Source organism: Delphinus delphis, chromosome 1 (genome assembly GCF_949987515.2).
Source record: "Delphinus delphis chromosome 1, mDelDel1.2, whole genome shotgun sequence".
Lineage (NCBI taxonomy): Eukaryota > Metazoa > Chordata > Mammalia > Artiodactyla > Delphinidae > Delphinus > Delphinus delphis.
In genome coordinates, this window is record NC_082683.1 from 182,558,371 (window position 1) to 182,577,930 (window position 19,560).

The 19,560-nt window shown below is 63.1% G+C and overlaps 1 protein-coding gene across 1 annotated transcript in view; it reads right to left on the reverse strand.

Annotated features, from left to right (window-relative positions):
• KIF21B (kinesin family member 21B) overlaps positions 1 to 18,344 on the reverse strand; it is a 44,825-nt gene extending 26,481 nt beyond the window's left edge. Inside the window, 9 exon segments of the mRNA XM_059998807.1 lie at positions 496 to 691; positions 1,156 to 1,271; positions 1,542 to 1,709; positions 1,938 to 2,072; positions 2,164 to 2,313; positions 4,538 to 4,720; positions 4,983 to 5,205; positions 17,492 to 17,844; positions 17,846 to 18,344. Of these exon segments, the coding sequence (XP_059854790.1) occupies positions 496 to 691; positions 1,156 to 1,271; positions 1,542 to 1,709; positions 1,938 to 2,072; positions 2,164 to 2,313; positions 4,538 to 4,720; positions 4,983 to 5,205; positions 17,492 to 17,844; positions 17,846 to 18,157 (1,836 nt within the window). The 5' untranslated portion in view covers positions 18,158 to 18,344.
• Between the last annotated feature and the right edge of the window lie 1,216 nt (positions 18,345 to 19,560).

Sequence of the window (19,560 nt, forward strand, 5' to 3'; positions counted from 1 at the left end):
CCCCCGAAGGCACTCGTTTTTCCTGTCTCTGTTCCTTTGTACGTGGCTTGCTGGCATCCTAGGACACCCGCTCCACTTCCTTTTGCTGGTGTCTCATTCATTCCTCAAGATCCACATAAAAGGTCCCCTCCTCCATGAGGCCCTCCCTGACCACCTGAGCAAGGAGGGCCAACCCTCTCCTGCAGCATCCCCCAGGCACGCTGGACCACTCACGTGGTCCCCATCAACTCTCCTCACTCTGTGCCGCAGCCTAGAGTCTTACCTGGTCCAACACGGCATATTCAGCAGACGGGAAACCCCAGCAGAGCGTCTGCCCTACACATGAGATCTATGCAAGCAGGGGTGTGCTCTCCCTTCTCTTATATTCTAAGCCCTGAGGGCTCCAACTTCGTATGCGCAGGTAACCCACCAGGTGAGCCTGGCACTGGGCGCCGCGGCTGGCACATGGCGATGCCCAGGGCGCGGGGAGGCCGGGTTGGGGGGGGGCCCGCTCACCGCCTTGTACTCCATCAGCTCCATCTGCAGGCGCGCAATCTCGGCCCGCAGCGCACTGATCTGCTGGCTGGTCTTGTCCTGGTTCACCACCACCTTGTTCTTGATGTTGCGGGCTCGGTTGGCGTATTTGAGCGTGTTGAGCGTCTCCATGAAGTCCCGGTCAGAGGGGCTCACGCAGGCGATCATGATGGTCTGGCTGGGGAGCATGGGGGAGTGGGGTGGGGAGTGAGGGACGAGGGCATGGCCGGCCCAGGAGCATCACTTCAGAGCAGATCCCGCTCCCGCCTGGAAGCCCTAAGGGCCTGGGCAGAACCTGGGACGTGGGGATCCGGACTACCTAGCCCAGGTTTCCACCCCAACAGTGGTGACCACAGCGAGGGAGGCCGTGATGTGTCATCGCCGAAATCATGGCCCTGTGTGTGTCCTTAGCGCCCCCGTCTATTTTCCCCTTTGGGCTCTAGCACCTCCTTTAGGACTATCCCTCCCTGCTGTGCAGATGAGAAAGCTGGGTCTGACCGTAGTGGCCGACGGGCACCTCGAGGCCTGCGGCCCACAGGGGCGGGAGGGCCCCCTGTCCACTGGGCCTTCTGCCTCCAACCCTCCCACCAGTGTGCCCCTGCGCCTTCACCCCTGCCCCTCCCTGGGGTGGTGGGCAGGTACCTGTTCCCGCCCAGCGAGTCCTGGAGGAGCCGGGTGAGCTTGGAGTCCCTGTAGGGCACGTGCACCACTTTCTTGCTCTGGTCCCCCAAGGCGCTGATCACGTTGCCCAAGGCCAGCTGCGGGAGACCACAGGCGGTGCTGGCTCGAGAGCACCCAGGGAGGGAGGGGGTGGGACCAGCGGCTCGCTGACCCCAGCAGCCCTCAGGCTCCCTGAGGGTTTAAAGGCAGATGTGTGATGGTTGGTGACGTCAGGCAGTCGGGGACAGGGGGAGGGGGAAGGTCCAGAGGCCCAACAGCAGTGACATACGGGGCTCCGGCCAGTAGCCGGCCCGAGGGGGGCCTGGGGAGGGTCTGAGGCTGAGCTGGGCTGACCGCCGCCTGCCTACCAGGCCACAGTTGATCGAGATGCCCTCCTTGGCCCGCTCGCCTGTGGCCCCCGTCCGCTTCAGCCGCTCTGAGCCCGCCAGGTCCACAAAGTGAAACTTGGCGGTGAGTGTCTCATACTCGCCCGAGGGAGCGGTGCCGTCGGGAAGCCCGGTCACGGCCTCGTTCACCTGCAGGGAAGCGGGCGTGTGACTCCCGGTCCCCGCCCACCCTGGGCTCCTCTGCTCTCAGCCCCTGCCCTCGGGATTCGGGGTGCAGCGTGGCTGGGGGGCTCACACACACAGCGCATCTGACTGCGTGCACGTGCCGGTTCTCCCCGCCTGAGAAAAAGAAAGGTCCGCAAGCCGGCAGGCTCCGTCCCCACCCCGCCCTCCGACACGCCGCCGCGGGCTCCTCACCAGGTCGGGCCGGGTGCACAGGCGCATCTGGCACACGTGGATGGTGAAGATGGCGTGGGAGCGGGAGCTCTGCACGTTCATCTGGGTGCTGGCCGTGGTGCGCGACAGGGCGCCCTGCTTCAGGCACTGGATCAGCTGGGGAGTGCGGACGTGAGGACCAGCTGGCTGCAAAGCCCGGCCCCCGGCCCCCAGCCCCCAGCCCCCGGGCGGCTCCTCAGATGCTCACCTCCTCCTGGGAGCTGACGAGGCGGGCGGTGACGCCCGTGGTGTAGATGCCGCCGTTGGCATCCTCGTGGATCTTGATGTTGGACCTGCGGTGGCGGGCGTCAGGGTCGCGGGCGCTGTCGAAGAGGTCGAGGATCTCCTCGTTGTAGAGCTGTGCGGGCGGAAGACAGCCGCTGGGCGCAGGTGGGTGCGGAGGGGCCCCGGGGGCTCTCTCTCGTGTCACAGGCCAGCTCTGCTTTGCAGGTGTGGAAACCAGGCTCTGGGAGGCGACCTGGCCACCCCTGGTCCTCTCTGGGCTCTGGCTCCGGGATCTTTCCCCTGGACAGTGTAGGGCAGCTGGGCCCCGGGGAGAGCTATCCTGAGAGCCCTTCCGCTCCCCAAGGAAGTGGCACCCAGTGCTCAGCCCTGGTGGGGGGCTAAGGACCTGGTGGGGACAAGGGGACTCGAGTCCTCACGTGGACGAACAGCATGTGACTGTGGTTGGGGCAGAGCCTGGGATGTTACAGGGCGGGAAAGGGGGGTGGGGGTGTGGCTCCAGGAGGGAGGGGGGTGGAACTCAGTGGAGAGCTGAGCAGCGCCCTGTCCTATCCCTATGGTCCCTGGGGGCTGAGGAATGTGGGATGGAGAGCAGTCTGGGGGTGCCACCACGGAAGGTGGCCTGGCCAGGAGCAGCACCCCATTTCAGAGGGTCTCAGGCTTGCACACTCTTGTGTTTGGAGTTGCTGGCAGGGAAAGTTTCACCTGCTGGCGTTTGCACCATGCAGGGGGCTGGAGCTGGAGAGCAGGAGGGATGGGGCAGCTGGTCAGTGGCCAACAGAATCCCGAGGGGGGAAGGGGCAGGCCACAGCCCTCGGACATCCGAGGCTTTGATGGCCTTAAAGGGACAGAAATACCCCACAGGAAGGGGAAGAGGAAACGGCAGGGACCGGTGCAGACGTGGGGGCCTTGGTGTCTGTCTGTCTGCCGGGACAAACGCATGGCATCATTTAACCCCTTGTGGGTCACCCTTTGGCATGGGTTTTCTAGGTACTGAACTGCTCTTTGGGCCTTTCTATGGCAAAAGGATGGAGAAAGGAAAAAACAAAGAGATGAGGAAGCTTATAGAAATACACAGCATAGGACACGCAGACACACACACACATATACAGACACACGCAGACACACACACACACATACAGACACACGCAGACACACACACACATATGCACACATATACCTACACACATATGCACACATATACACATGCCTCACACAAACATGCCCCTACACACATCTCCACATACGTATACACACGAACACACACACAGACACAGACACACGCACATGCCTACACACACATACACATATATACACATGTACACACACACGGAGGCAGACTCTTTATCAGAAGCAAAAGTCCAGAAGAATAAAGAGAAACTCTCAAGTCTACAGTACAGGTCCCCTAGGGGAAAGTAGCCACGCTGCAGGCCCAGGAAGGAGCCACGCTGGGGCCGGGGTCGGGGGGCGTGGCGGGGGGGGATCACGAGACCTGGGGATGGCTGGGGCCACATCTCTCCCCCGGAGGACAGCCTGGGTGCAGACTGAGCCCAGGGTGGCCCCACACCCAGCAAACGTCCCAGGGCCGGGGGTCCGTGGGCTGGAGCTGCCCGGCCCAGGTGCGCTAGAGCAGGAGCCTGGGGACACCGGGCCTCACGGGAAGCACCCAGGCCCGCCGGCCTTCCTGGAGACGCTTCTGAGAGGCCCCTTGGTAGGCCAGAGGCCCCCTCCCCACCCCCAAAGCCCCCAGCTGCCACGGTCCCTGGGCTCGGCACCCGGACATCCTCCCAGGGAGAGGCAGGGCCAGATGCCAGAAAGGCCCCTCAGGAGGACCTTCCTGCTCTGGGGTTAGGAAAGGCTCAGAGGGTCAGGAAGGACCTCAACCAGAAAGGGACAGGGCAGGCCGCTCTGAGGCTGGGGAGGGCCCAGCAGAGGCCAGAAGGGGCGAGAACTAGAGTCTCACCGTGTGCTGGGCAGGTGCTTCCTCATCATTCCCTGAAACCCCTACGAAGTAGGTGTCATCACCCCCATTTTGCAGAGTGGTGAAACGACTTGCCCAAGGGCACACATCTGGTACGTGTCGGAGCTGTAATCAGTCAGGCTTTGAAGAGATGCTACAGGTTCTCACTGACTCAAGCTCCGTCTGAGGCAGGAAGCCCCTTCAGTGTCCCACCAGGTGGCCCCCCGGCTCTGGCGGGGATACTTCCACAGCAGGAACCTCCGTCACATGCAGATGCCTCCCCGGCTCCCCAGGCTCTTCCTGCGGCCCTGGCGGGGAGCCCAGCTTCCAGGCCTTGCTGCCCCCGTCTCCCTCCAGCCCACCCATGAGGCCACGGTACCTCCAGGAACTGGGCGCTGACTTTGAACTCGGGCCCGGCCACCCCCTGCTCCTGTGCCCGCCGCTTGCGCTCAGCGATGCCCCCGAAGAGGTGCGCGATGGCCCTCGGGATGATGCCCTGCTCCTCCTCCGCCATCGCCACGTCGAAACCGGTGCCCATAGTGTACGTCTTCCCGGCCCCCGTCTGCGTGGGCGAAGATGGAAGGAGGGTGGCACCCAGCACCCTGGGGGCGCCAGCGAGCCCCGGACCCCGGCTGCGTCCCCCTCATTTACCTCCCAGCCTGGGTCCCTGCCCGGCCTGGTCCCAAAGCCGCAGCCAGCAACGCAGCAGCACCCTCGGACCACAAAACCGCAGCTGCGTCTCAGCTGCTCTGAGCGCGGCTCTGTCTCCCATCAGACAGGGAGCCCGGGGCAGCAGTGGCTGTGGGTGGGAGGAGGCAGCTTACCTGCCCGTAGGCCAGCACCGTGGCATTGTAGCCCTCGAAGCAGCCCTCCACGAGCCTGCTCACGCAGGTAGAGTAGATCTGCTCCTGCCAGGTGTCCAGGTCGAACACAAAGTCATAGGTGAAGGCCTTGTCCTTCCCCAGGAGGACCTGCGGCTCCCCCGGGGTGACTGACGTGCAGATGTGGCAGCCCTCAATCTTCTCTTTTGACAGCTGGGGCCGGATCCTGCCCGGGGTGGGGGGAGTCCTGGGTCAGACCCAGCTGCGGGGGGACTGCAGCCACCGTCCTCCCCGTCCTGCCACCAAGCCTCCACCCCCCCAGGCCCCTCCTGCCCCACAAGCGGGAGGAGAAGGAAGGAAACCTAGGATGAGGGCAGCTTTGTAATACTACGCTAACAATAACGGCAAGAGTAACGTCGACGCCCCCCGAAGCAGCAGCTGCTAACATTTTGTGAGCACTCTGTGTATCCGATCTACGTTAAAGGCATTTTACCTAAATGAATTCATGTATTCGTTACCATAAACCGGCGAGGGATGTATGATTTGCCTGATTCTACAGAGGAGAAAACAGAGGCTGGGAGAGTTTAAATGACTTGCCCAAGGTTGTGTAACGGACCGTGACAGGTCTGACTGACATGAAAGCACGCGCTCCCGACTGGAGCGCGTGAGTCTGTCCCACGGAGCGGGGGAGAGAAGGCAGCTGGCCCCCTTCTGGGGAGGCAAAGCCCAAGACCAGGCAGGGGAAGGAAGGGCGAGGCCTGGCTGCTCCCCCGGGGGCTACGTTCCACAGGGGACCTGCGTCTCTGCCCAGGCCTGCGGGGGCTGCAGGGATCCCGCAGCTCAGGACCCGCCCCCTCTACCGGATGCCGGAGGAACAGTCACAGGCACAAGCTCTTTCCTCTCAGGGAGCCAAGGGCGCCAGACCAGGCACAGCCCTGCGGAGCAGGTCCAGGCAAAAGTTGGAGAAAGGCAGGGACCTCCAGCAGGGGCACCAGCCACAGAAGGGGCCGCATCCCGGACCCTGGGGGCTCCCCGCTAAAGAGGAAGGCAAGCGGCATCAGGGCTAAGGGGCGGGGGGCGCAGCCTTGGACAGGGCCGTCTCCATGCACCGCCCCTTCCCCTCTTCCAAGCAGCCACTGCCGGAGGAGGTCCCCATGGCAACCAAGTGTGAGTCAGTGAGCATGCGTGTGTCGGGATTGGCGGGGAGCGCCTCCTGATGCCTAAAGTAAGGCGGGGGGTAGGCTCCGCGCTCATGGGCTCACAAAGCCAGCCCCTCTGCCGGCCTCTCACAATGAGCTACTTGTCAGCATCCCTCTCCCTAAGCCAACATTTACCAAGAGAAGAAAAGAGTGCGAGGGCCAGGCCGGCAGGCGTCCAGGACCTCGGGGCGCCTCGCTGCAGAGGCGGGCCCTCCAAGCCGCCATCCTGTCCCTGTCCCCGGCTGTCCAGCCCCCGAGGCCCCTCAGAACTGCAGGCCAGGTGAGGTGCTCACCTGGGCCTGCTACCTGCACTTTGCTGCGAGGGGGTTAAAGAGGCCGGGGGAGCAGGTGGTTAGAACCCCAGGTCCAGTTCACACCCATGGTTGGTGGCCTTCCTTCAGCAGCCTTTCCCCTGAGGTGTGGACAGGTCCTCGCACCATGGAGGCTGCCAGGTCCGGACATCCGAGGAGTCTACCACCCGCTCCCCTCATCCAGCCGTTCCGGGCCAGGCTGAAGTGAGAATCTAGCTTCTCAGTCTCTCCCAGACTGGTTTCTGGCTGGGAAGGGAGCTGTGGATTCCACCCATCCTTTCTGCACCTGCAGACCAGAAACCTGACCTGCCAGTAAGACGCCCAGGCTGCAGCGCTCCCACCTACACCGCCGGTGGAGGCGGCTGACACGCACGACCACACCGAGGGGGACGCTGTGGTCCCCACCGTGGACGAGGAAATAGATGGCGCCCGGCCAGTCGCAGGCAGCAGGGGCAGCAGGGTCTGAGCCCGGGCGGTGCGTGCTCTGCTGCTTCGATGCTCCCGTGCTTCATGTGGCTGAGGGGCAGGGCCCAGCGTGCCAGGCAGTGACCTCAGAGGGGACCGGGCCTCAGGCGGGAAACCAGGAGCTCGGGCCCGGGGGGCCCAGGGTGTCCAGGGCTCCCAGGGGGACGAGGGGCCTGGCGGGGGGCAGCCTCTGAGGCCCCTCCAGCTCCCACAGACACCCTCCCTGCCACGTGGGCTGCTTGCGATGGGATTTCTGGATCCGGTTCAAACACCATTTAATTACCACAGGCAGATGGCAATGCTGGTGATTGGAGGAAATTGAATCAGGGTCCCGGGAGCCAGTGGGAGCAGGGGAGGGGAGCAGCAGCCCTGCCGGGCAGAGTCCGTTGACAAGGGGCCAGCTTCTGCCCCACCCACCAGCCCCCAGACCAAGAGGGCGGCCGGAAGAGCAGCCTAGGGGACAGGGCGTAGAGGAGGGACCCCAGGTGTCGCGGGGTCAGCCAGGCATTCACCCTGGGACCCTCCAGAGCCTGGCACATCCCGGTGTGGGGTGCTCTGCAGTCAGAGAGCCAGCCCCATTCTACGCACCCGTGTGCTTGGCAGGTATGACGGGTGAGTACTGCTACGGAGAGAATGGGGTACCAGCTGGGGGACAGAGGACACGGGCCCAGGATGAGTCACTAGTTACCAAAGCCACTGACCTGGATGAGGAGGGGAGTGTGTTAGTCCCAGGAATGGGCCTTGAATGAGTAAGCGGAGATGGCGGCAGAGAGAATGAAGATTGCATAGGTGCCTTCCACGTGCAGGTGCTGGGCCAGGCACCGGCCACGGACCACCTCACTTAAGGGAGGTGATGAGCTGGGGATTTCAACGTCCATTGTCCAGAGAGGAACGTCGAGGCTTGAAGCAGTTGAGTCACACACAGTAAATACAGGGAAGCTGGGAGTCTGAAGCCTGCGGCTTCTCCACTTGTCCAGCTGCCTCCTGCCCGGGAAACTCAATGTCTAGGTGGATATATAAACTCCCTCCACGCATCACCATTAGGGGCAGGAGGCAGCCGGGGGGAGTCCTACCACAGCCTCACACATGCGCCAGGCTGGGCTCCGGCACCCAGCTTCAAGGCACAGTCCAGCGGGGGTGGGCATCCTGGGGCGCCTGCCCACCACACCCTGCCCAGTGGAGAATCTGAACCCAGGCCCTGCAGGCAGGAGATAAAGACGGTCCGTGGACAAGCCCCTGCCCCATCCTCCTGTGGTCCAGGAGCCCCCGCTTCCTCCTGTGTCATCTGGACGACCTCTTCCCAGCTTTAACTTTCTAAGAACTCCATCGCCCTCCCCTCCGGCAGCTCCTGTCCCGGCCCCGCCTGGGGTGAGGTCACTACTGTGGGCTGCCCTGAGAGCTAATGGCCCTCCGCCAGCATCACCGCCCCAGATGAGGGGAAGGAGGCTGCTTCCGTCTATGTAGGGTGGCAGGATGGCAGGATGACACCACTCCCAGCCCTGTTCCTCCCTTGGGGCGCGGGCGGGAGGTCAGGGGTGGGAACCAGGTTCCAGGGTCTTGCCAGTAAACCATGGACGCTGCGTGCTGTGGACCAGATGCAGGGCCGGGGTGAGGTGAGTGAGGTATTCGCCTCAAGTGCAAAATTTAAGGGAACATGAAAAAAACTCAGTAATCAATAGAGATCATGATTTAATGCAATGTTTGGAAACTCAAGTTGGCAAACCGTGCTGCCTGTTTTTGTCAAAGTTTTGTGGACCCAACGTCCAGTATCATTTCTGTCCAGAGACCCCCCTGAATGTCACCCATGGGCACCTCACCCCAAGCCCCATCCCCCCCAAACCTGCCCATCCCTTCTCCAGGTCCTGCAGGGGGAGGGCGGGCGGACGGCCCCACTAAGAAAGGCCCGGAATCTCCCAGAACAGAGCCCGGTCTATTCGCCACTCGGCAACCCGCAGAGAGGGCGGTGGGAGGGGGCGGGGGCGCGGAGAAAGGGGCGGTGCTAGCTCTTCGGAGGCGGGATCTGGCCCAGGGTCCTCGGTGCGCAGCGGGGCGGGGCTGGGGGGCTGTGGCTGGTGATTTTAGTATCTGTCCACACACGCTGGCGCAGAGGGACTGCGGGCGCTCGTGGCCGCCCCCTCGCAGGCTGATGCTCCAGGCGGGGGACAGAGGCCGCCAGCCCGAGCCCAGGCCTGCGGCAGCCGCTGAGCTCAGCGGTCCCCGGGCTCTTCGGGGAGCCGGCACAGGGCGGAAGGGGCGGACAGGGGAGACAGGCAGGCCCGGGAGATGCTGATACCGCCCAGGAGGAAAAGTCCCTCCCTCAAAGGGTAGCCGGCCGGAGCCCCACACTCCACCCAGTCCTCGGCGACATCACACAAAGCCGGCCAATCATCGGCCAGGGCTCCGCCCAGTAACCTTGGGCTGGGGGAGGGGCAGTGGGTGTAGCTCAGCTTCTCAGGTAAAATCCGTCCTGCCTGATCAGCTGCCTCCGGTCCCTCCTCTGATCCCTCATTGACCTGCCCCCAAATCTTTGCCCAGAATTCCTAGGGATGCGGCCCCCAGGCTCTTTCCCCTCGAAGAAGTCTTACTTTTCTCTAAGAGGTAATAGGCCGTGATATTAAGATAACTAACCAAGAACTGTTCCAGAATCCTAGAAGATTCTTCCAGCTGTGGTGTATGGTCTGATTCCTGACACCCTTTTTTGCTGGGACCTGGAACCCCATTACATCTCTGCTGACTCAATTCCCCAGTAGGTAATAACCCCGCACTTAGGGAGTAAGATGCCTCTTTGCTGGTCGCTGTACCTGCCACACTTTGCACACGTTCTAAGGGGGGTATCCCCCCCCCCCGCCCGCCCCAATTTACAAATGAGGGCTGAGAGAGAAATTAACGCAGCTCAAGGTCACACAGCTAATTAGTAACAACGTCTTCTAGGAAGACCACCTTTCCTGGCTGTGGGCCTGAAGATTCAGTGCAGAAGGAGGGAGAACCAGCCCGCATGCAGCTGCCCACCCGTGAGTAATGTCACTCTGGGGGCTTCCAGGCTGGGAGACACCCTCTCAGGCCTCACCTTGAAGTCTCTGAGAACCACAGACCCGGAAGAGAATCTCCCCTCAGATGGCCACGGTCACCCATGTGACTAGTTAGTCCCTTTGGAAAAAGCCCCAGGGATATAAGCCTATCTGCTCTTTTCTCCTTCAGGACCCCCTAACACCTTTCTGGAACCCTGAATAGGAGCCCCTGGGCAAGTGGGTCAGCCCAGGGAGGCCCAGAGAAGTAAGGACACCCAGCGCCCCGTCTTGGGGTGTGCTGCTCCCAAGGTGGCCCAGATTTCACGGCCTCCCCTCCTCAGGCCAGCCCACAGTCGGCGTGCATGGCTTCATCTGGAGCTGGGCTGTCGTGGCCTCCGTCGTGTGTGTGTGTGTGTGTGTGTGTGTGTGTGTGTGTGGCAGGGGACACTGAGAGGAGCCCCAGGACCTCCTGTCTGCCTGGCCCACCAGATCACTCAGCCATGCCATGACCTGCCGGGGATCACCTCGTCCCCATCAGTGACACAGCCAGACCAAAGGGGAAATCAGCTACAGCGGGAGGGATTCAGATAAGCTGGCAGAAGGAACTTCCCGCCTGCAAAGGCTGTGGAGCCCTGGGAAGGGGAGCCTGGAAGAATGTGCAGCCTTCCTCCTGTGGAATCATGGTCACTGACACCACCCGAGCCTCATCTGATAAGGACAGTGCCTAATATCTTTTGAGAACCTATGCGTGGAGCCCCTTTACATGCATGAACACATGTCATGTGTAAAGACCCATCTTTACTGAGGCCCAGAAAGGAGAATCTGAACAAGCCCGAAGTCACACACTCCTAATGGTGGAGGTGAAATTCAAACCGAGCCTGACTGTGCCCAGTCTGGCCTCACCCTCTAAGCAGCCCTGGCGCGGAGAGAGGTGGGCTGGAGAAAGATGATCCTGCTGCCAGCTGCCAGCAGGGCTGAGAGCTGTCTGCTGGGGAAGCATTTTCCCATTCCGTAGTGAAGAAAGCCAAGGCCTGGGCAGGGGAGGCAGGGGGCCGAGGACGCAGAAGGCTGCTTCCCTGCGTGAGCACGGCGCCCACCTCCCTCCGCGGCAGAAAGAGGACACCCGCACCCACTTTACCAGGCGTCCTCTCCTCTCCCTCCTCCTCCCACCGTGGCAGCCTGCCAGCTCCGGGAAGGCGGCTGGAAGCAAAATCCCTGCTCTCTCTGGGGAGTCTGCCTCCCAGACACCCGGGGGCTTTAGCCGACTTAGCGCAAAGCGTCTTCCCGTGGGGGCCAGTCCTCTCTGAAGCAGGGTGGCAGGTCCAGCCTGGGGTGCTGGCCCTTTCAGCTGCAGGGGTGCAGTGTGGGGAGCCCCGGGACAGCCAGAGGGCCCTGGTGTCCCCCCGCCGGCCCTTCTCCTGGCCTCCCAGACCCTCCCCAGCCCAGCCTTCCTGAGGCTGCTGCAGGGAAAAGACTGGCTCTGAACCCCCAAACAAGAAGGCTTTGTGCGGCGGGGTCAAAGGGCATGGGTTTACAGAGCTCAGCCTGGTGAAAGGGGTCTGTCAGCCCCCTCTGCCTACTTCTGCCCTCACACATCTTCCCGGGAGCACAGGGAGTGGTGCAGACACTCAGAGGGAACCTACAGGAAACCTGGGGTTCCGCACACCGACCCTACTCCCTCCTGAGGATGCCCTTAACCTCTCTCTCTCTCTCTCTGTTCATCCAGGGTTCTGGCCACTGCCTTCTGAGGAATGCCCAGACAGGCCGTCCAATGGGGGAGGGCGCGGGGAGTCTTATCCATACCCCCCCAGGGCATCGGGATCTCAGCTGGGCCCAGGCACCCCTAGAACAGCCGAAGCCGGCCCGGGGGAGGAAGCAGGCGGGTGGAGGGGCTGGGAGGGCAGGAGCTGGAGCGAGGAGGGGCCGAGGGCGGCCAGACCCGATCCGGAGCTTCACAGGCCCCTGCCTGCTGTTGGCCACGCGAGTCTGCAGGCCTGTGAGCCTATGAGCGGCAGCTCAGGGCCTGGCCAGAGGGCGTTCCCAGCTCAGGGAAGCCCGCTCAGCTGTGCTCCGGCATCCCGGGGCATCTGGCAGGGGTTTCCCATGACCTCCCAGGAGACGCGGCAGAGCCCAGAGCTGTGCCGGCATCTGCATCTGGTGGGGGACAGCTCAGTGGGGACTGGGCCCTGGGGACACTCCCCTGCTGAGGAATGCACAGCAACAGGCGCCTGGCCTGAGCCTCTCCCCACCCCGCTGGCCCTGGTCCCCAGCCGCCCTGCCAGGCTCTCCTCGGGGCACCTTAACTCCGGCCTCAGGAAGGACCAGTCCGGCCTAGAGGAAGGACTGGTGGCCTCTGCCACCACTCTGATGGCGGGCTTCCACAGAGGATGGCAGAGGGGTAGGGGCTCAGGCATCCGGGGGTCTGGGGATGGGGAACCGTGGCCCTCCATCCCTTCCACCCGCAGAGCAGCCAAGGGGAGAGAGGGAGTGCTCCAGAGGACAGGACGCTGCAGCCAACAGTGCTGCCACGGGCTGTGGGCTCCGTGGCCCCTGCCACTGAGCTCCACTGCCCCATCCCCCTGGGACAGAGAATTAGCCCCCGGGGTCAAGGCCGAGCATCCCTGCCCCAGCAGGAAGCCCGGCAGCCTCTCAGGGCCCCGCCTCCCCCTAAGGAGCTGCTGGGCTAGAGGTTAAAGGAGAGAGACAGGAGCCCACGGACACTTGGGGTGGGGGTGGGTGTAGACTTGGCTGTCCTGGAACTTCCCTAGAGGGTGGCGAGGTGGCACTCAGGCAGGAAAACAAATTCCAGGGGCAGCTGTGTGAATCTCAGGAAAGGGGAGAAGGGTGGCTCCCACCCAGTGGTGGGGGGAGGAACTCCCCCAAACTAGGAGCACGTGGGGACAGGCAGCCCACAAAGAAGGCCCAGCCGGCCTCACCCGCCACATCTGCGCAGCCCTGTGTGCCTCCCCGAGTACCTTCCCGCGTTCGCGGTCACGGCCATGACGTGTGGAAAGGGCTGGAGGAAACGGAGGCACAGAGGTGCCCAGAAAGAGCGAATCAGCAGCCGGATGACGAGGCCACGTGGAGCAGGGTGAGGAGCACGTGCTTGGAAGCAAGGGTGCCCCGGGTCCAAATCCAGACGCCTCCATTTACGGCTGTGAGCCTGTGCCCATCTCCACCTCGCGGGCTTCCGTGGGACAACGCAGGCGTGACACCTGGCGCTCAGTGAGCGTGCAGGAAATGACAGCGCCCAGCCCCGCCCTCCCTGCTCAGTCCTTCCATCACAGCGAGCTTCCTGCAATCAATCGTCAATCAATCAATCCAAGGGCTGGAGGTGAATTCCTCTTTCTACCTAACAGTCACTGTGGCTTAACCTAGAGAGACACCGCTTAGATACGCTTTAAGGGCTTTTTTTTTTTTTTTTTTTTTGCGGTACGCGGGCCTCTCACTGTTGTGGCCTCTCCCGTTGCGGAGCACAGGCTCCGGACGCGCAGGCTCAGCGGCCATGGCTCACGGGCCCAGCTGCTCCGCGGCATGTGGGATCCTCCCGGACCGGGGCACGAACCCCTGTCCCCGGCGTCGGCAGGCGGACTCTCAACCACTGCGCCACCAGGGAAGCCCAAAGGCTTATTTTTAAAACATTTCATTCGCACTTCGCTTCTCAAGAGTCACCCTTTAAGGACCGGCCACCTTCTACTGCATCCAAACCGCTCCTCTTCACAAATGGCCAAACCAGCACAAAGCGCTGATCCCATTCTACAGTGGGTAAAACTGAGGCCCAGAAGGAGAAACAGAAATGGGGCCCCACGACCCAGCCAGTAACCGACTTCGTGGGCCCCAGCCCTGCCCTCTGCCCGCACAGCTGTAGGAATAAGGGTGCCAGGAACATGTCACCTCTGCCACTTCCTCAGCCCCTGCCCCCACCCCCCTCTATGAGGTCTTCAAAGGCTGAGAGCCAATCAGGCAGGCTGGCTGGGGCGGGGTGGGGGGCACGCTTCCGGGGCCTGCGGTTACTACACTGCACTTCCTGGTGATGACATAAGCCCTATTTCTGCAGCAGAAGCCCGCCACCAGGACTCTCAGGTCTCCACTGGCCACAGGAGGCCCTGCCTGGGCCTCAGTTTCCCAGGTCTGTGAACTGGACAGGAGGGGCCACAGGCGGCACTGGTTGGCCCTGACTGGCCTTGGACTCCACCAGAGTGGGGGCAGGGGGCGGGGAAGGGGGTTTCTGAGGCACGGCATCCCCACCCTCACTCAGTTTTTTCTGTCTTCAGTGTCTTTGTCCCAAACCACCGATTCTCTTGATTCAAAATTTAGACGGACACTGAGACTTCAGAGGAGCCTGGATCCAGGGGAATACCTGCAGCTACAGAACCCGAGCGAGAGAGCAGGGGTGCCATCTGACTGTCCCGGGGCCCCTGGCTGGTGCGCCCCATGCCCTTTCCAGCCCCTGCCTGACCCTGCAGTGTCCAGGGATGGATGTGGAACCGGCAGAGCCCCCATCCCCACCCTAGCAGACTAAGGAAGGAAGCTTAAGGAAACCAGGCAAAGATAAGGGGGAAGGGGGTTAGGCCACCCTGAGGGCTCCCCGAGGGCTGGGGGCTCAGAGCTGGGGGCTTGAAAGGGTCTTAACTAAATGCACCACGTGACTTGGCTTCCTTCCCCAATCTCAGCTTTGCCAACTGGCATTTCTTAACAGCCACCCCTTCCCCTTCTCCCCCCACTGGTCAGGCCTATATTTCTGCAGCCTGGGGCAGGTCAGCTCTCCCCAGGGTCCCCCCCAAACCCCGGCCCCAGGTAGAAGCAGGGCCCTAGGCCAGCCTCGGAGCTGAGAGAGTCCTTATCCTACGAGGGGATTTATGGATAAACGTATCACGGGGCAGGCTGGAGGGGCTGGCCTGGGAGTCTCGGTGCAGAGCTCAGGGGCAGATGGGCCAGACTCCAGGGTGGCCTGGGGTGGGGCTTCGGGGTCTGCTCACACGCACACCTTCTCCCCTTATCCCACAGCCCCAGGTCCTGAAAGTCGCCTCCTCTGGCTCTGCACCCCCTTGGCCTTCCCCATGGCTCCGCAGACAAGCCAGCTTTGATCCTCATCAAAGAGATTATAGGGCCAAGAGCCCTGGGCCTAGCACTTCTTACCTAGTCTAGCAGCTCCCGGACCTCCACCCTTACACATACACACAACACCCGCCCCCCACCCCGCCACCGCCCAGACCAAGTCTGTCTCTTTCCCGGCCTCCCTGTCTCAAGAGTTGGACCCAGGGCTTGCCATTAGTTATTCTCAGTTAGATATAAGAAAGGGTTTCCAAAAAGACAGCTCAGCGCGTGCTGGGCTAGGCTCTTGGCAATTCCAAATCCCTGGGGCTTCCCAGCAATGCTCTACGCTACTCCAGCCCACCACCCAGTCCTTTAAGTGGGACAAGCGATTGCCGAGGGTGGGGATGGGGGGGTTGAAGGGGACCCCAAAGCCCGGAGAATTCTCCCCTACAGCCCCCCAGTGGCACCATCTGCTCCCCGTCCCAGCCCCAGCCCAAGCCAGGTCCTGTCCTCAGCTTTGTGATTAGAAACTGGGCTCTGTCCAGGCATTGTCTGCCCTCCACGGCCAGCTGCGCACGGAGGTCTGGCGTGTGCCTGGCTGGGCGCTTGGGCTGGGGTGGGAGGGGGGAGTGGGTGGGGCCTTCACCTTCCAGGAGGGCCTGCAAGCCCGGCTCTTCTGATGCTCAAATCTCCCCACCCCTCCAACCAGATCAGCAACAGAGGCAAGGAGTGGGGGCGTCCGGCTCCCCCCAAGGCAATCTCCATGGAAGCAGAGATGACGCCTGTCACTGGCAGAAGCTGGAGCAGTGGGCAGGCACGGTGCCCTCTGGGCGGGAAGGGTCCCGGGAACTTCTGGCGGTGGTGGGAAAGGAACACCAGCTCTTCCTCACTCTGCACAAGGTGCCAAGGCCATGGGTTTTCCCACGTCTTACGCTGCCCCAGTCTAGCCTGGGGGCCCTGCTGGGAGGGGGGGGCTTTGTTCGGCTCTCTCGGGTAAGATGGAGTCTAAAGGAAAGCCCCCTGGGAGGGGCACCCCCAGTGCCTTCCTTCCCAGGCCCGGTTCAGTTTCCTTTTATGATGCGCCCAGACTCTCCCACTCTGCTGCAGCTGTCTTATTTACGTTTCCCACTCCCACACTCCCACCCACACCGTGCCCTCGCCCTCGCCCCTCCAGGGGATCCTGCCGCACAGTCAGCCACGCAGCAGCCCGGCCCCGCCCAGCCAGCCCACCGGGCACCTTTGGGGCTCCTCTTTGTCTCAGGCTGTCCGGAGCCAACAAGTCTGTGCCCAATGATGCTCTGAGTGCAGCGGGGGACGTGGGGGGAGGGCACCTCGGTCTCCCTCCCTCAACCCCAGAGCTGCGGTCAGCAGTCCCCGGACCCTCTCCGGGCTGCGGAGGGCTGGCCAGGTGGCTGGTGTGTGTGTGGAGGGGGTGGTGGCACCTGCCCTGGGGTGTTTTCCATAGTCATCTCCGAGTGACTGCCCTGGAATCCTGGAATCTGGGTCATCTACAACCCAGGGAAACCAGAGACCTGCTCAGACCCACCCTAGACCCGGTCTCAGACTCCCACCCCCATCACACAGGGCTGAATGATGTCCTCCACCATCCCTTCATTGGTGATCAGTCCCAGACTGGCACTCTCCCACCATCAGACCCCCTCAAACAGAAAAGCCCAAATCAAAAACGGAGGGGTGACATGGCGTGAAGTGTCCCCACCCAACACAAAGCCCCGCACCTCCAGGTGCCCTGTCCTCTGCCCACCTCACTTCTGCCTCTATGTCCCTTCAAGTCCCAGGTAAGTCCATGCGGCCCTGCCCCGCTCAGTTCTGTCTGAAGGCCTGAAGATGGACATCAGCGTCACAGCATCCTGCCCTCTCAGAGGCAGAACCTCGGAGACACCCCATCCTCCCTTCCCAGCCCCAGCCCCTCTTGGGACAGGGCCGGCAGGGTTCTCTCCAAAGCGGCGGACTCCCCAAGGAGGGCCAAGGCCCCATCCCAGCCCTTCCATTCGTGCAGCACTCGATCTTTGTCTGCGGAACCGGCCCGGGGGCGACGTGCTGCCTCCCCAGCTGGACCATGAGCGCAGGACCAGCCGGCTAGGGTGGATGCAGGGAAATTTCCCCCCATCCACTGTGCCCGCATGAGACAGCAGCCCGTGGGGAGGCGAAGAGGAAACACACAGACGCTCCGGCCTGGGCCAGGGCTGGGTGTGAAATACCGGATTTCCTTGTTTATTCGATTTTCTGATCATTAAGGGCTCCCAAGAGGGGCCCGAAATTACCACCCAAACAAAGCCACCTCCAGCCGCCCGCGGGGCCGCCGATCCCTGCGGGGGCCGGGCCAGCACGCGGCGCCCCCCAGCCTGGCCAGCCCGACCTCCGCGGACGCCGACTGCGGGTCGAGCGGCTCCCCGGGACCCCCGGACCCCCGCCCCGCGCCCACGCGAGACAAAGCCGAGTCCTCCGCGCACGCGCCCCGCCGCCCGTCCTACCTGACGGCCACCTTGACGCAGCAGTCCCCCTGGCCCGCCATGGTGCTTCGGCGCCGGGTCCCGAGTCGATCAGGGGCGGGGGCTTGGGGGCCAATGCCCCGGGCGGCGGCTGCGGCTGCGGCTGCGTCTGCGGCTGCTAGAGGCGAGGGCGCGGGCGCTGCGGACGGAGGCTGCGGCGGCTGGAGGTGACATGCTCGCGGGCGGCCGGCGGAGGGCTCACACGCGGCCGGCGGAGAACCCCCGGGGCCGGGCCCGCGCGCCCCCTCGAGCCATCGGGCGGCGGCGCAGAGCCAGCTGACAGCCCGGGCGCGACCCGCTCCCCACGACGCGGCTCCCGCGCGCGCACCTCCAGCCCCGCAGCGCCTCCCGCCGCCGCACGAACAAAGGGGGCGGGGGCCGGCCCGGCGGAGGCTCCGCCCCCGAACCAGTCCCGGCTCCGCCCCTAGCTCCGCCCCCGAGGCTGATGCACCAATCGAAAGCCCGAGCCGGCAGCAGGGGCGGGGCGGAAGCCTTTAAAGGAACCCCTCGCCTCATGTCCACGCGTTTGCTGGGGGCCTGGCCGGGTGCCCCGGGGGGCGCGGAGGGACGCGGGCCGAGGAGCTGACCGCGCCGGAGCCTCGGACCCCGGAGCCGCAGACCCTCAGCCTCGGTGGGACCCCAGCCCATTAATGCGGAAGCCGGTACGCAGAGAGGGGAACTACCGAGGTTACACAGGAGTTAGTGGCTAAGCCAGGGTAAGAACCCGGGTCTCTGGGCCCAGCGCTTCTCTGCAAAGGGTCCCACAGCGCCTGGCGGTTTGTATTCTGAAAGCGCCCGGAAAACCTCCCTTCTGCATTTATTCCAGTGAATTTGCCAGCCTTTATTGAGGGGGATTCTTGCTAGTGTCTAACTAAAATTCCCTCCACCTCCACCCTGCACCCTTCCCTACAACTTCTGGTGAACCCTAAAGTTCATCTTTGGGTTGATCCCCGGCCAGACGGCCCCTCCCTTCTGTGAGACCACGGAGGCTCCAGTGACCTTTGTGATCCACAGATGACCCCTCTCCCCGCCTGGCTCACACGCTGCTTGTTGTGGCCATGGGGGCAGAGGGTCAATGTGGGAGGCCCGAGCTGCCCCAGGGAGACAGGGAACAAAGCGGGCACTCAGCTCCGGACACCTGGGTAGAGGTTGTGCGGAGGTGAGTGGGAAGGGGGTGTGGAGGGCAGCTGCCTTCGCTTGGGTATAAAGGACAAGGGGAGCCCTGGGAAGTTGAAACACGGGGCAGTGATGGCGGTGGCCAGTGCCGTGGGAAGTCACAGTGGCCTTTCCAGGCCCTCTGCCCTTCATCTGAGCCCGGCCCCATCTCCCTGCCCCCAGCTCCCAACATTGGGGCCATTCACGGGGCCCCTCACCAGCTGCCCTCCCCGCCCCCCCGCCCACTTCAACCAGCTCCCTCCCTGGAAAGCGCCCAAGAGGAGGACCCAGCTGCAGCTCCAGATGTGGAAGGAGCGCTCTAGGGGGGCGGGGGGGCGGCGGGGGAGGAAGGGGAGTCTGACTCCAAGCCTCTTGCATCACCCACAGATGATGAAACCATGCCAGAGATTTTGGAGAGGGTATGGCCTAGGGGCTGAGGATGCAGCTTCGGTGCCATCCCCCTTTCTTTCCCTCCCCCACCCAACCCACAGATAACTGCTCCATCCGTAGCCCAGATCCCAGTTTGGTTTGACCTACTATGGTCAAACCAAAAAATAAAGATAATTTCTAGGGCACATTTCAAGAGCAAATCAGCGCCCCCGACTCCCTACCCAGTCCTGATGGAAGACAGCAGCGCCCGCCAGCAGTGCCCCAGGGTGGAGGAGGGGCAGGGGAGTGGGGGAGCCCGGGGGGATCCTGCCCCTTCCACTAGCATTGGAACCTAGAGGAAGGTCTTTCTGGGGCCAGCAGGTAGGTTCTCCGGCCCGAGCAGGAGGCCAGCAGAGTGCTGAGTGAGATCCTGCACATTCTCTTCCAACCGAGATAAGGTGGGGAGGAGACTGACAGTTAGGGACCAGCTACACAAACGAGGTACTCTACATGCACGTTTGCATTTC